This window comes from Dioscorea cayenensis, chromosome 11 (assembly GCF_009730915.1).
Source record: "Dioscorea cayenensis subsp. rotundata cultivar TDr96_F1 chromosome 11, TDr96_F1_v2_PseudoChromosome.rev07_lg8_w22 25.fasta, whole genome shotgun sequence".
In the NCBI taxonomy this organism is placed as follows: domain Eukaryota; kingdom Viridiplantae; phylum Streptophyta; class Magnoliopsida; order Dioscoreales; family Dioscoreaceae; genus Dioscorea; species Dioscorea cayenensis.
Genome location: NC_052481.1, coordinates 19,842,762 through 19,858,590, shown reverse-complemented (window position 1 = coordinate 19,858,590; position 15,829 = coordinate 19,842,762). Strand labels below are relative to the sequence as shown.

At 33.5% G+C, this 15,829-nt stretch overlaps 2 protein-coding genes across 4 annotated transcripts; one reads left to right on the top strand and one right to left on the bottom strand.

The window, feature by feature from the left end:
• Positions 1–2,790: 2,790 nt before the first annotated feature.
• LOC120271716 (serine carboxypeptidase-like 34) lies at positions 2,791–6,935 on the top strand. Its single transcript, XM_039278394.1, has 11 exons — positions 2,791–2,876; positions 2,977–3,176; positions 3,785–3,892; positions 3,993–4,088; positions 4,175–4,267; positions 4,357–4,445; positions 4,839–5,126; positions 5,234–5,388; positions 6,252–6,344; positions 6,483–6,588; positions 6,703–6,935. Exons 1-11 carry the CDS (start codon positions 2,791–2,793, stop codon positions 6,910–6,912), a joined length of 1,524 nt encoding a protein of 507 aa, XP_039134328.1. The 3' UTR covers positions 6,913–6,935.
• Positions 6,936–7,003: 68 nt separating this feature from the next.
• LOC120271896 (lysine-specific demethylase JMJ25-like) lies at positions 7,004–14,518 on the bottom strand. Of its 3 annotated transcripts, XM_039278582.1 has the most exons (17): positions 14,059–14,518; positions 13,708–13,947; positions 13,418–13,624; positions 13,150–13,311; positions 12,909–13,042; positions 12,209–12,308; positions 11,989–12,121; positions 11,848–11,911; positions 10,973–11,717; positions 10,019–10,348; positions 9,141–9,251; positions 8,330–8,509; positions 8,177–8,249; positions 7,991–8,076; positions 7,735–7,854; positions 7,518–7,589; positions 7,004–7,352 (listed from the first exon to the last, which is right to left on the bottom strand). In XM_039278582.1, the coding sequence occupies exons 1-16, from the start codon at positions 14,419–14,421 to the stop codon at positions 7,521–7,523; spliced, it is 3,117 nt and encodes a 1,038-aa protein (XP_039134516.1). In that variant the 5' UTR covers positions 14,422–14,518; the 3' UTR covers positions 7,004–7,352; positions 7,518–7,520. The 3 variants fall into 3 exon arrangements, with proteins under 3 accessions (XP_039134516.1, XP_039134515.1, XP_039134514.1); XM_039278581.1 differs by lacking the exons at positions 7,004–7,352; positions 7,518–7,589; positions 7,735–7,854; ... (1 more) ...; positions 8,177–8,249; positions 8,330–8,509 and having other exon boundaries at positions 8,524–9,251; positions 10,973–11,645; XM_039278580.1 differs by lacking the exons at positions 7,004–7,352; positions 7,518–7,589; positions 7,735–7,854; ... (1 more) ...; positions 8,177–8,249; positions 8,330–8,509 and having other exon boundaries at positions 8,524–9,251; positions 13,729–13,947.
• Between the last annotated feature and the right edge of the window lie 1,311 nt (positions 14,519–15,829).

The window sequence follows — 15,829 nt, the reverse complement described above, 5'->3', positions numbered from 1 at the left end:
AGAATTCTAAAAGAGGTAACTTTGTAGACGTCGGTGCGTCTATATAAGACAACCTGCTCGAAGATTTAGGACGCGAGCTAACAAGTGAGAGACTCTTCGGTGAGAGTTGAGTGTGTGGCCGTCGGGCAATCTTGAGAGGATATTCTTTGTATTGAGAGAGTGAGTGAGTGTTGTACTCCTTGTTCCTATACCTCTTTTAGTGGATTGTTTCTCCGGGCCTGGCCCCTCAGATGTAGGCAAGGTTGTGTCGAACTGAATTACCAATTTGCTTGTCTCCTTTATCTTGCTTTGATTGTATGTGAGTGTTTAATCTTTGAGTGAGTTTTTGAGTGAACTTAACACACTACACCCCCACCGGAAACATCAATTACAAACTATATGCTTACAAATAATAACATTTTTATTTTAATTTTTTTATTGCTTTTGTTTTTAATTTTGATTTTTTATTGTATATATGTGTATATATATATATATGTATATATATGTGTATTAAAATTTTATTCAAAATTTTATTTTTCATGGTGATTTGCATTTTATTTGGTTTTGTGGTCCCCACCCCTCCCCCAAACACCAGCCAACCCGGCCCCTCTCAATTACACACATATATAATTGTTTTTTTTTTCATTCATTCATAAATATAGATAAGATTTTGTGTATTTTAATTTTAATTTTGTTGTTTGTTTTTATTTTTATTGTTTGTTTTGTTTTGTTTTTATTGTTGTTCATAAATGTGGATGTAGATATGCTTTTGTGCAGTTTATTTTATTTTATTTTATTTTTGTGGTTTGTTTTTATTGTCTTTGACCAATAAAATAAATACATAGATTTGTTGTTCTTATTGGTTTTATTTTAATTTTGTTTTTTATTTTTTGTTGTTTTTATTGTATATATACACATGATTTTGTTTATTTTAATTTTTTTATTGTTTATTGTTTGTATATTATATCATTAGTTATTGTTTTATTAAATTTATTAACGTATAAAAGAGAGAATAAAAACAAACATAAAAATAAAAAAAATTAAAATACACGAAAAACAAAAAAAATTATTTTTTATATTATGTTTAACAAAAGAAAAGAAAATTAAAAAGTGATCATTGTTATTAATTTTTAATAATAAATTATAAACAAGATTAAATATTTAAATTCATACATGAATAAATTAATAGATGAATAGAATAACGAAGGCAGTGCAGGTGCATAAGAGATCTTTTGTTTGGACAAGAGAAGTTGGTTTATTAGGAAAGCTAGTGGGAAAACATTACTGGCAAGAATGAGGAGAACAAATTTTGCTGCTTGTTTTTATATAATTTCGAAGGCAAAGAACTGTTTAACCTTTCAACAAAAAAAGTTTTAATTCATAAGAGATTTTCCAGCAAGTTAGAGAGGTTATGGTGCTGAAATATATTGGTAAGTTTCTAAGGAGTCTGGTAATAAAATTGATATAATGAATTAGATGATTTGATTGAGAATGGGTGCTATCAATGTGTGGGAAGGAAGGTAACAGTTTGTTTGTTCAGTAATGAGCTTCTCTTGTAGGCAGTGGAGAGGTTAGAGGGTAGAAGCCAGAAATTATAGACTAAGGGCAAATTGTAAAAAAAAATGATAATAATTAATTAATTAAATTTTTATAATTTTTTTTAAAAAATTATTTATGTATTAATTTATAGTTTAGTTTATAAAAATCAGGGCCAATAATAAATTTTTAAAAAACTATAAAATATATTATATAAATTAATTTGTAAAAAAAAAACTTAAACATGTATTTTTGGAAAATATATATACTACATAAAGTAATTTACACAATATCAATAAATCAAATAATAATTTTTTTAGATTTTTTTAAAAAAAAATTATTATGTTTAAACCATAGGTATTACAAAAATAATTGATATTTTTAAAAATTAAAAATTAAAAATCCTAGCAAAAGAGATATTTTACAAAAATAAAAATAAAAACCCTAGATATATAGATAGATAAATATATTATGTATAGATTATTCGTTGTACCTTTGAGGCAAATGATTTGTAACCAACCTCAGAGGCATTATAACAAACACCTCATATCCAAAAAAAAATTTCATTGCAACATAATTTTTATTGTGTAAAAAATATCAATAAAATTTAAATTTGTATTCTCACAAAAAAATTTATACATAAGTTGCAGTTGATCTTTGATTAATGAATCAAAAGCTTTGCAAAGCTTAAAAAAATAAATGGAATGATGACAAGAACAAAAAATCCAATCACAAATGACAACAAGTACTACAATTTTGCAAAGCTTAAACCTTTATTCTAAATTTAGTGCATGTTTAATTAAAGAGTGATTATAATTAGCACACGCTTCAATTCCATTCAAGTAATTTCTCAACAAATCATTCATTTTCAATACGGTTGAAATATTTGAACGTGATTATTATAAAAAAAAAAATTAATATATAGTTACACTCGTCACATTTCTCAAATAAATTAATAAGTAATTTAGTATATTTTTAAATGAGTAAATATTCTTCTATTTATGCATGTAACAAGGCCACACTTATATTTTTAACCAAGATTAATGCTTTTAAAAATTATTAATTAGAGATAAATTAATTATAAGTCATATATGACCTCTAATTCATCGTTCAACAAGAATCTGATTCCCAACAAACACAAGGCTATAAAGAATTAGTCGTGGCTCATACTATTTTAGCAAACATTAATTAATTAGTTTATTTCAGAGCCCCTCCAAGTCCTCTATAAGATCATGAAGAAATATTAGTCTACAACCATAACTTAGAAATCTTGAAATGAATCTCATATTCAATAGCTTCTGCTTCTTCTTCTTTCTCTTTATCATCTTCTCCTTTGATTTCGTCAAGCCAAGGCCCTCCGGGTTAGCGTTTTACTAAGGATATTAGGATGTTATTTTATGTATTTATTATATAATTGTATTTTAAGATAGGTGAGTACTAATTTTTTATGATCTATGATAGAATTGAATACAACAAAGAAATTATTACTAGTCAGGAGACGGACCTAGTTCTCAGGCTACCCGGGCAGCCCGAAGTTAACTTCCGGCACTATTCTGGCTATGTTACTGTTGATGAGAACCATGGGAGGGCACTCTTCTATTGGTTCTTCGAAGCAATTGATCATGTTGATGAGAGACCTCTTCTTCTTTGGCTCAATGGAGGTATATTATTTGAATCTAATTCAACCCAAAATTTAAGCTGATTGAATAAAAGACCCAGATTTATATATTCAAATTTACACTTTTAAAATTAAAAAAATGTGAAACTATTAGTTAGGTAGTTTAATATTTACATCAAAGATGAACAGCTACATGATGTTAAAAAGTACTATTAATAGCTATCAACTAGATGCAATATCCATACGTACTATTGAAGTAATGTATAAGGCGCTACTAGTGTGTTTCAAAAAAATAATTCTAAACATTATTATTATATATATTTTTTATTTTATTAAATATAATATTAATAACTGAGAAAATTTAATCATTTAATAAATATTTATGGGAACTTTTAAAATGAAAATATGCTAACACTTTTCATTTAGGGGTTATATAATAATAACATTAGAGTTTTCATTATTATATGATATTGTCTCAAAATTTAAAAATTGTAAAAGCCAAATGCAGAGTGAAGAAATTTGTCTAGTATTATGTAAATTTAAATACCATACATGAACTTTTAAATCTCATACACATATGAACTATTTAAATATCATGCATGCATGGCCTCTTTTGAATTTAATGTCAATATAAATAATATATATAAATAGGACCTGGTAGTTCTTCTATTGGTTATGGAGAGGCTGAGGAGCTTGGACCTTTCTTAATTCAAAAGGGTGTGCCTGAGCTGAAGTTTAATAAACACTCTTGGAACAAGGGCAAGTTTATTTTATTTTCATTCACTGATTAATATTTCAAAATTTATATTAATTCTAAATTAATTGATTTTTTTAAAAAATAATTTTCTTGCAATTTCAGAGGCTAATCTGTTGTTTCTTGAGGCACCAGTTGGCGTTGGATTCTCTTATACAAATACAAGCTCTGATTTGGATCAACTTGGAGATCATTTTACTGGTATTTTAATTTATCATCTTTAAAATAAAAAATAAAAGGTAAAAATTTTCATTCTCTAATCTTCCAATCCGGTTTATTATTTTCAGCAAACGATTCATATAATTTCTTAGTGAATTGGTTTAAGCGCTTCCCTCAATTCAAATCTCATGAGTTTTACATTGCCGGAGAAAGCTATGGAGGTGATGTTATATATTTTTATTTAACATAGTATTTTAATATATATGTTGATTGAAAATGAAGTTTACTATTTGTATGATACATATTGTAGGACATTATCTTCCCCAACTTGCCGAAAAAATTTTCGATGAAAACAAGAAGACTTCAAAGGAGAATTATATTAATCTCAAGGGCTTCATGGTAAGTCTTCAAAGTTTTGAATATCTCTCAATACACTAAAGGCTCATAAACCAATGATACTTGGTTCTGAATTGAAAACTTATTGGAATATATCAATAGTATAGTAATAAGTCACCAGTTATGATTTTGAGCTTGTTGTTTAAATCTTTCATCTCTGGTCAAGGGTGTGCGGGCTGGACGATGAATTTTTGATCCATACTATAGTATACGTACACACCCCTGATATATATAGAACATTTGTTGTTGTCGTAAAAAAATAAAAAATCTCTAAATGCAATTACTTGATTAAGAACAATAATACATATAACACTAATTTATTTCATATCCTTTATTCTTAGTATGCTTTAGAGTTATTATTAACCTTTTTTTAATGATTACTGAACTTCGGTTTAGGTTGGAAATGCATGGATGGATGATGAGACAGACACGATCGGAATGGTAAAATACGCATGGAGTCATGCAATCATCTCGGACGAGTTGTATCAGACCATCATGATAAATTGTGATTTCAGTAACCAAAATAACAGTAACGATATTTGTGACACTGCAAACACTGATTTCTTCGAAACTTACAAACTCATAGACATGTACAGCTTGTACACCCCTAAATGTGTCGAGCAAAACACACCGGTATCTTCCCGGGGATTGAGAAAGATCGCCGGAATCACATCAAAATTTTTTGTAAGGGTGATCTTGCTGAATTCATAAACAAATTAATTACTGCATGCATTTTGGTTTTTAGTAAATGAAGGAAACCTGATGAAGTTGGTGCAATTTACTTATGTTAGCCATCACAGCAGAAAAGGAGTGAGTCTTTGGTTTTGAAGGCAGGTTATGATCCATGTATCTCAAAGTACAGTGATGTGTATTTTAATCGCCCAGATGTTCAAGAAGCTCTGCATGCCAATGTTACCAAGTTGCCATATGAGTGGTCTCATTGCAGGTTAATTTACTTTGATTTTGGTTAAATTTATTATTGTGTACTGGGATGAACTAAATAGTTTGACATAGAATAGGGGGGGAAAAAAAAGGTTACTGTTTAATTATAGGATATGTCATCTGCAAATGTCTGTAGAGCTAGATGGGCCGAAACAGATAACTCCTTAAATGAGCTAAAGTAGATCATTATTTAATAACATTGTGTATGCCAATGAATTAAATAATTTGACATCAAATAAAAAAAAAAATTATATATATATATATATAAATCACTTACAGTTTTAGATCAGTCAATGCCCGAGCTGTGAAGGCATTTGACTCTCATATGAGAGGTTTAAAGGTTCGGCATTGGCTAAAATATAAATATGATACTTGTGTGTTTGTTCACATTATTTAAAAAAAAACTACACTTTTTATTCCTTGTAACATTACATAATAACATTGATCCTTCTTAGCTAAACCATGATTTTGTTCATTTTAATCCCTTACTCTGTCAACATGCTAGATGTGGTCTAATAAATGAGGTTGCAATGTCAATTTATGCTATTATTATAGAGGATGCAGATGTTTATTTACATGTTTATCACATTAAATTTCAGAATATACAGACACTTCAACATCCAGTGGAACTTTTGTCATTGAAGGGACTAAAATGAATGAAGTTGTTCTGTTAAATTATGATTTAGGCATTAATACTGACTTTAAACCTGGTACAAAGTTTTGATTCTAGAGTCTATACTTCCATTCATTTATTCTTTCAATTAGTCCTGATAATTTTTATTTTATTATTTTTTTTTTTGGGAGAAAAAATAGTTCTGATAATCTATTTGGATGATTTATATAAACTTTGATTGTTACTCTTAACAGTGGAGTAATCAGAGCTTGGAATGACTATCAAATTAGTTTACTGCCAACAATCAGGAAGCTCATCAATGGTGGTCTCAGAGTTTGGGTTTACAGGTTACATAATGACTAGAGTTTTTATTAATAACTAAAGATTCAAGTGTTTTCTGTTAATTATATCTATCTAAACATATAAACATTTTGAAATTTTTCATCAACCTTTTAAATATTAAATATCAAGTTGAATTCTTGCAGTGGAAATACAGATGGAAGAGTGCCAGTAACTTCAACAAGATACACATTGAATAAACTGGGATTGAATAAAACCCAAGAATGGACTCCATGGTATACCAGTGAACAGGTATTGACTAATTAATACTCTCTAATTAATTCCTAACTTTAATTTGAATTCTAATTAGCATTATGATTGAAATGTTTTAACATTGTTTTCATGATTTTGACTTTTTTTTTATAGGTAGGAGGGTGGACTATAGTATATGATGGTTTGACTTTTGTAACAATCCGTGGAGCTGGTCATGAAGTCCCAACTATATACTCCAAAACAAGCTCAACAACTAGTCAAACATTTCTTGATGAACAAACATTTGCCTTCAAAGCCATTGCTGTAATTCCTTTTAATCATAAAAGCACAAACAACTGGAGAGATATGCTTGAAGTTCAATAAGATCAATGACTTTAATATATGAATGCATTTCTTCACAAACTTGCATTTGATTCTAACAAAATGAAGAATATTTCTAATTGGGTTATGTTCCTTTTTGCTGAGATTAGAAAAGTCAGTGTTCATCTAAGAGTTATTTTACAAATGTTTGTTTAAGTTGTTGGTTTTCAACTGAACAACCAGCTGCAGCAAAACTCCGGCTGCCAGAAATTATACAAAAGTCTGTTGAAGGTGTCAATCTTCAGCTGATTGCTATAAGCTATATGCAGCACTGCACTGTTAATGCACAGCAGAAACAACAACGGCATCGGTTATGCATTTCTAAATATGCACAGCAGTTTGCAGTCGGAGATGATTGCGATGATTGGGATGGTGGGATCGAGTCTTGAGCTGGTCACGGCTGGTCTGTCTCTAGTTGCTTTTCTTCTGCAGTTTTCTTGGAACTGGAGAATGCGCAGAGATTATCAGTATTCATACAATCACAAGTCATTCCTTTCGAAAAGTATGAAAACAACAAAGACACATTACATCTCATCCGATCAACTATGCTTATTTGGAATGATGAGAAACATTTTTAAGGAAAAAGATGATGCATGGGATTGGCTTACCTTCTATGTTTTTTCCTTGTCTTTCAGATCCTTCATGACTTCTTGGAGAGCATATAGAGTGATTTTCTTCACCTGGAACACGTCGCAGATGAGTGAAGCGTCAATACAGAACTCATAGAAAAATCATAGGTCAATTGTAGTGTATCAACAACTAATCATAACTATGACTGAATGAGAAAAAAAAAAAAGAATCGAGCATGAGAGACAAAAAATCAACCTCAAGTTTGTCTTCCTTCGCTCTGTGATCATGTGGAAGTAATCGGAATTCATCAGTCAATTTGATGCACTCATTGACATTTTCCGGTGAAACGAAATCAAGTGCAACCTTCAAACAGGACTGCAGGAAATAACAGATTTACATAATTGAATTTAAGATAAGTGAGCCTTTTACATCCTGATCTTTTCTTGAAGAAAATAAAATAAAATAAAAAATAGATTTTCAGCTGGTTCCGACTTCACCTTGATCAACATACCTTTAGATTTCTTACTTGATGGGCGCATCCTGCAGGGATGAAAACAGCCTCACCTAGGTTTTGCACGAAGGTCCAGGGCTCAATACCTACATGAACATAGATATGACGTTTCATAACCAAAACTTACAATGAAAAAGACGGTAACCAATGTGCAAGCAAAGATCAGATGAAAGTCAAATAAAAAACCATATTCCTTCTTAAGCCTCCTCTTATGCTCCACAGTTAAATAGAAAGACTGGTCATGTATAGGATGAAACACCTGTAAAAGTAATATATAATTCAGAACAAAAATTGCTGGAACTATTATAACTTATAACATTAGCAATTTACCATTATTACCTGCTTAATTGGACAACAATAAACATGTCTAAACTCTCTAGAATACTTCCTGAGATATTCCTGCAGTTTTGGAGAATCTTCTCTACGGAAAATATCCCACAGGGCACCACCTTCAGTTTGCTTTTCATCAACTGTATCATTAGAGACTGCAGACTTCAGCACTGTCTTCCTCTTTTCATTCTTTACATGGCCATCAAGTTTCCCACCGGATATGTTTGCTTCCTCCAGAAGATCATCTTCCTCTTTAATTCCATCACCAGAAGCTACAGGCTTTCTCATCTTTCTTTTCTTGCCAACTAGAAGATTCTTCATCTCAATTAGCGTTACAGATTCAGACACTTGATTTGATATCTTGCCTTTGATGGTCTTCCAATTCAGCCTCATTCATCGATCCACCTTTTGGGGTAAGCCCAGAAGATTGAGTCTCACATACTCCTTTGCTTGGTAACTCCTTAACAGCATTATCACTTACAGTCTTATCCAGCTTCTCCTGCTGAACAATAGCCCTCTCAATAATCTTCTTCTCATTTTCTTCAACAATTTTACAACAGGTCACTACATCACTGTTAGGTTGCTTAACATCTGAAGGCATGAATACTTGCTTAACACAAGTATTCAACTCAATAGCACCTCTATGGTCACCAACATTACCTGATTCCTTATCATCCACTGCAGGCACTCCAGGGTTAAAATGTTCACTCTTGACATTTGTCCGGCTTATATTAGAAATAATACCAGGTTGTTCTCTGGCACAATCATGTGAAGCTTGTGTTGATTTAATTTCCCCAGTAGCCATATCTTTTTCTGAGGCAATGAGTTTTTCTCTCATATCCTGATCCCGGTGTCTCTTTTTCAGTTCATTTATTTTAGAAAGTTGATCGGAAGAAAAAGTCACCTCAGCAGTGTGCGTCAATACATTCACCTGAATGAATAGCGAGGTTAAGACATTAAATAAAATTCCTCCATTTGAAATTAACACATGTGAGACAATAAATTTTAGACTAGGAACTAGAAACAATACAATACTAGAGCAAAAATGTTCATCTATTAGAAAAATGAAACGTGTCAACGCATAATAGGAAGGAAAAACGGACTCAGGTACACGACAAAGTTTATCATAAAGAAATAGACATATCAGTATATGCACTATTATCTTCAGTTAGAACAAACTTCTAATAGAGCTATAACAATGTTAAGCACATGGTAAAAACCTTTCCAGCTTCCTCTTCTGTTCTAAGAAGATCAAGCTCATACCTTATGCTGCCAAGAACAAAACAAGCGATCGAACAAAATCAAATAAAACAAAGAAAATTACAAGGAAACTATTTATACCGTCATATATGCATTTATAGACGATAAGATATCAGCATCTCCACAATGGAAAGTTGGTATTTCACGTGCCTCCATAATTAGAGGTCGAGAGATCGAGGCTACTCCCTCTCAAAAACTTGTCCACATTTCTCAAAAACATAAGAAAAGAAGATATGCTTGTATTTAGCTAACACTAGTACAAGTCCAAATTGTTGTTCTGACAGGGCATGCTGACATAAAGTTTTCCGTAAAATTAGATTAAAATATTCCAGTCTTTGTAGAGCCGAATTACATTGTCAGAGAAATTAATTACAAATAACGACAGAAAAAAATATTACCAACTCTAGCACCAAAAAAACAAGAAAACAAAAGGCATACCGCATCTGACATATCACAGTGAAGCTTCGTCACAGAATCTCCCCGCCCTAGCTCTTGACCAAGTCCATATGCAATGTATGTTTTCGGCCCCAAATCTGGTTTCATAACCTCATTAGGAAGCTTCCCAGCAAGATTGAAAAGGCCACACCTAGGATCAGTATATTCTGGAAATGGTAGAGCTTTGAAAAACTCAGCACCATGGCGCGGTAATCGCTCCTCAAAGGAACTAGCAGGGGGCCAGTCCTTAAGTTTGAGCATCTCAGGCCAATCACACCGATGCGTTCGTCCCTTAGTGTATCCTATGAAAAATTGATGAATGTTTATCTCAACCTACAAAACCGAGGATGTTTTGACACGTCATATCCATCTGGATATTCATAAAATACGACAAAAATAAACAGACACGTGATATGTTCGTTAATGTAACAAGTAGCATGCTTAACTAATGCGCAAAATGAGGGTGCAGCATAATAGGAAAATTCTTTTTTACATTCCAGTTGCATAGTCACATAACTATCCACAATCAAAAACTAAACGTAGCACTGACATTTATAAGGAATCTCATGCATCAATCAACACAGGTCCATTATTTCATATTACTAAATGGGCTCAAAATCTAAATCCATCGACAACTAAAGGGCTATAAAGCAAGTTTTGCTACCATTTCCTAAACAGGCCTTTAACAGGAAAACATCAATTCAAAAATACCAAGTTCCTAATCAGATTAAGGCCTTATATGGAACATTAAAAAGATTTATTTCTACTAACACATGGTAGGTGTCGAGGATACATAATTGAAAAGTTTTAGAAGCAGTCCTGGGTAATATTTAAAACATATTGCTGAATTATCCAGCTTATAATGACAAATGGTACAGTATCAGTCCAGAGCAAAATATAGCATTGACTAATTTGACTTCCAACTCAGAACCACTAGAATAAGCTCTGATGACCAACCTCACACCAGTCCAAGCAATCAATTGCATTTACTGTGAGTTTATCAGATTCATCACTGGATTTCTTCTCTCGTAATGCACGCCACATAACCATCGGCTCCCAGCTTAATCCATATGTGGATGCAAGAACATCACGAACTATTACAGGCTGACCCTTAATCCAATGATTTTGGAAATGCTGCAGCTCTCCTGTTTGAATATCTATAGCACTTGGGCAGTATAAATAGTTGTCATCTGAATTCTCTCGAGAAGCTGCTTTTCGTGACACTTCACTGCAAGAACCTGTTTCACCAGATGCAGTAAAGCAGGAGCATTGAGTGGAGATATCAGCATATTTTTTCCACTCCCTTCTTTCAGTAAAAGAAGCAGCAGCCTCCTCCAAGTCTTGAAGCAAATTTTCCGGAAACATACACCTGAGCTCCAAAAGGGAATTCCCACAACCATCAAGTTCCTTAGGAGGACAAGGGATGCTGCCATCACTGTCTGCCTTCCATTTTCTCAAGGCCACAACATCTTCTGAAGGCTTAGCAACTTCAGTAGCAGAAGAGCGCGCCCGTGTGTTGCTTTTCAAGGCAGCTCCCCCATGCATATAATCCGTACCTCTGTCTTCATATTGCATGGTAATTGCAGGCTCACCACCAGGTATGTGGCCGTCACGAAGCTCACGGCAACAACTAAGACATAGATCATACAAACAGTTTGGACAGCTTCTGTGAAAATCGACAATAGAAGTTCTGCAATTGTTGCTGCTCAAGAAACAAAATATATATATATATATATATATAATAATAAAATAAAACAAAAGCAAAGTTAAGAGGATATATAAAGATTTTGCAGCAAAAGCTCAAGTCCACGTTTGATTAGATGAAAAATTACCAATATACACGCTCATCGCTAGCACAAGAAGCTTGTTGCAACTTTAGTTCACATGACGACAGACCTACAGAGAATGAGGAATGAGGAAAGAAAATAAAATTCGATAAAAATGAAATAAAAAATTTATAAACAGAATTATACCCTTAATTTTTGCCTCAATTTCCTTCTCCCCTCTTTGCTCCTGAAGAAACTCTTTCAACCATGGAAGTAATTTGTGCAGTATATAGTAAGAGGACTGAACCTTTTCTCCTTCATCGATTTTTCTTTCAGCAGGCTACACACAAATTGAAAACATTTAAAACAAAAGCAAGCAGAAATTACCACTGTTACATACAAAAGGAAAAAACTTATTGCAACAGACCTGAGCAACTCTTATCATTCGCAAGCATGCCTTGCAATTACAATTATTACGACAGACAGGACATTCTTCAGCAAAATCTTTCTCTAACAACAAGGGATACCTGCAGACCACCGAGATCCATTCACACTATTTGAAGTCATTATCGCATCAACACAGAAACGTCCCCTTTCAGAGGTTATAGACTCTAGAATCATTTTTTGATCCACAAACTAGTCCTCAGAGAAGCTAGGAACCATGCAATTCTAGTGAAATCAATAAGTAAGATTGCAGACATATAAAATAGCCCACAACTGACAAGCAGTGTGAACAATAGAGCATATTTTTACATCTATCATGTTCATAACCTTGCAACCAGCAAGTAACAAAATGTAGAGAACCAGAGCTACAAAAGAAACCAATGCATGATAAATCAGATAAATATGGTCATAAATCAGACAAAATCAACTATTAATTACCAAGCCACATTGGCTGTATCACTTAAATAAATGAGGTCAGACACAGATACAACAACCCTCATCTATTGCTAACTAGAATAAACTATAAAGAACATCTTACATTAGGCATATAAATAACATTACGAAACAATAAACAAACGAATTTTACAAGAAATAAAACAAAAAAGAAAAAGAGAAATCAATAAATTTGAGCAGTATAATCATAAATCAGACACAAGTGGTTACTAATGAAGCCAGGAACTCACCATCTGTGCACACAGGGTAAACAGTATCGCTTCTTCCTGCACTTAGAACATGATATCACAGGCCCTTTATCATTTCGCTGGCATTGATGGCACATTAAGGCATCCTCACCCCTAAGCAGCTTCTTCTTAGAACCCTAAACTCCAGACAAATAATTAAACACCAGCACACAATGAACTATTCATAAAAATCAAAATATAAAGAAAATCTAGCAATCCAACCAAGCAGCATAACTTTGATTACCTCTCGCTTCTTAGTACTCTTCTCATGCTCCTTATAGTCCTCATCCCCATCACTACTGGAACCCTCCCCTGAAGCTTTGCTTTTCTTCAATTTCTCTTTATTTCCCCTAGATCTCTTCTGCCTCGCCTTCAAATTCCCATCTTTACCATTCTTCCCACCATCCTAAAAACCTCAATCCAACCATCAAAAGGCATGAAGGTAACGGCTTTTCAAACAGAAATGCAAAGTTATCCAGAACAAACAAGAATTCAGTTCTCAAAACACACACCTTAACTGAAGGGGCATCCTCCTCCTCGTTATCGGTATCACCCACCTCCTGCTTATTATTCTTCTTTGATTTCTCCAACCCTTTCACATTCAAAGAACCAACATCTCCATTGCCTTTGGAACCTTTGCTTTTCTTCGCTTTGTCCTTCCCTCCCCTCTTTCTCTTCTGCCCTGTCTTCAGGTTCCCATCTTTGCCCTTCTCCTTGTCCTAAAACCCAATTCCACCGCCAAAACATAAGAAATTAACAACAAATTTTTCCAAAAGAAAAAAAAAAATTACTCAAAACCAACCAACAGTGCAGATAAATAAACCTCGTCCTCCTCGCTGCTAGACCCATCCACCTCCTGCTCCTTCATACTCCTCTTGGATTCCTTCGAACTCTTCCTCCCTTCCGAAGAAGAACTAGACTCCCAATCTTCGTCCCCATCACTACTAGAATACTCCTTCACAACTTCGCTAACCATCCTCCCTCCTTTCTTTCTCTTCTGTGTTGCCTTCAAGCTCCGATCTTTACCCTTCCTCTCATTCCGCTAAAACGCCAATCCCAAAACCAAAATAAACAATAACAATACACACACACACAACACAAATGAAATATCAAATTTCTCAAAATCAACAAAGAATTCAGTTCTCAAACAAACCTTAACCGAAGGCTCCTCATCATCCTCCTCATCCTCCTCACTCCCAACCCCATCATCTTCCAGTGATCGCCCAGCCCTTCGCTTCCTCAACAAGATTTCTCTCCCATATCTAACCACCGCCGAAGACCGAAAAGACGTATCCTCCCCATCATCCACGCTCCGCCTACCACCCTTCCTCAAAGAACCTTTCCCTCTCTCAATCATCATAGCCCGCTTCCGCTGGTGGACCTCACAGAACCTACCCTCCGCGCTCCGCGATCTCTTGCACCGCCACGACTTCCCATCGGTCCGACAACACCGAGACTCATCCGGCGGGGTTTCCACTCGCTCCAGCGTGCCATCCCCATCATGCCCACCCTCCATCCCACTCGCTCCGGCCTAGGTTTTCCGATCTCCGTCCCAATCCTTCAAACCCTCCTCGAGACCTCGACGAGAGAGTGCGTTCTCTTCGCTCACGAAATTTTTTCCCGAAAGAGCTATAAATGGAAAGTTAGCGAGATGCCTTCATGGAAATAAAGCGGTAACGGGAACGCGTTTCCCCTCCTTATTTTCATATACAGTCACCTACGGTGAGGATACGGGCTCCTTTTTCGACTGTTTTAAATATTTATTTTTGAATTTTTTTTAACAAGCAAATCTTCATTTCGATAAAGTAATTAAATATTTGTTTTGGTTTTTTATGCAAATATTATCATGTTTGTTTTTAAATAATGTAAATATATTCAATTTGATCCCTCCAAACTCCATAAATATATTTGTTGTGATAAATAAATTGTTAAAGTATGGGGTTTTTGCAGGTAATTTTAAAATTGCATATTTGCCCTTGAATAAAAGATAATTGCATACATACCCCTGAATAACCAATTGAATTGCGTATATACCCTTGGGGTTCAAATTAGTTGAAAAACCATCAGTTAACAAACAGCCAATATATAAAATGACCATTATACCCTTTGCATATATGCCCTTGAAAAAAAATTTATTGTAAAATGACCATTTATGAATACCCCCTTTAAAAATCTGAAATTTAAAATAGTTAAAAAATTTATTTTTTATGTGCAATTATATCATCCTATTTATACTTCCAAATATACCCCAAAATTTTAATTTTGATAAAAACCTAAATGAGAAATACACTATTAAATATATTGATCTACATGTATATACCCTTGAAAAAAAAAATTATTGTAAAATGATCATTTATGAATAACCCCTTTAAAAATCTGAAATTTAAAATAATTAAAAAATTATCAAAATGGAGTCTATTACAATCATAAAAGTTAATCATACAAACACATCAATATGTTCATAAAATGTTTGCTAACCATTACAAGTTTACATGTTCACATGAACATGTTTGCAACCAAATATCAAAATGGAGTCTATTACAATCATAAAGCTCTAATATTTGTAGCCAAACTGGATGATATGGTAGACACTGCTTCTTCTTTCCCTCTCCAAACCCGATGATATGGTAGATCCACATTATACTTTTCATTAAGCCTTCTTCTTAACTCCTTGGCAGATAAATCACCTTCCTGTCGAAGCCAATCACAAACCTTACTTGCAATCCAATGTTGGGTAGCCATTTGATTCCCACATTTGTTTATTGAGCAATAAGAGTGTTCATCTTGCATTGTCTTTACCTACAAGGTATTAATGCATATTAATTGCTAGTTAATGTGTATTGCAAAATTAAGTAACAATAAGTAAATAATAATTATTCTTACTTGAATACACCTTGCTCTCGAACAATCGATGCATGGACCCT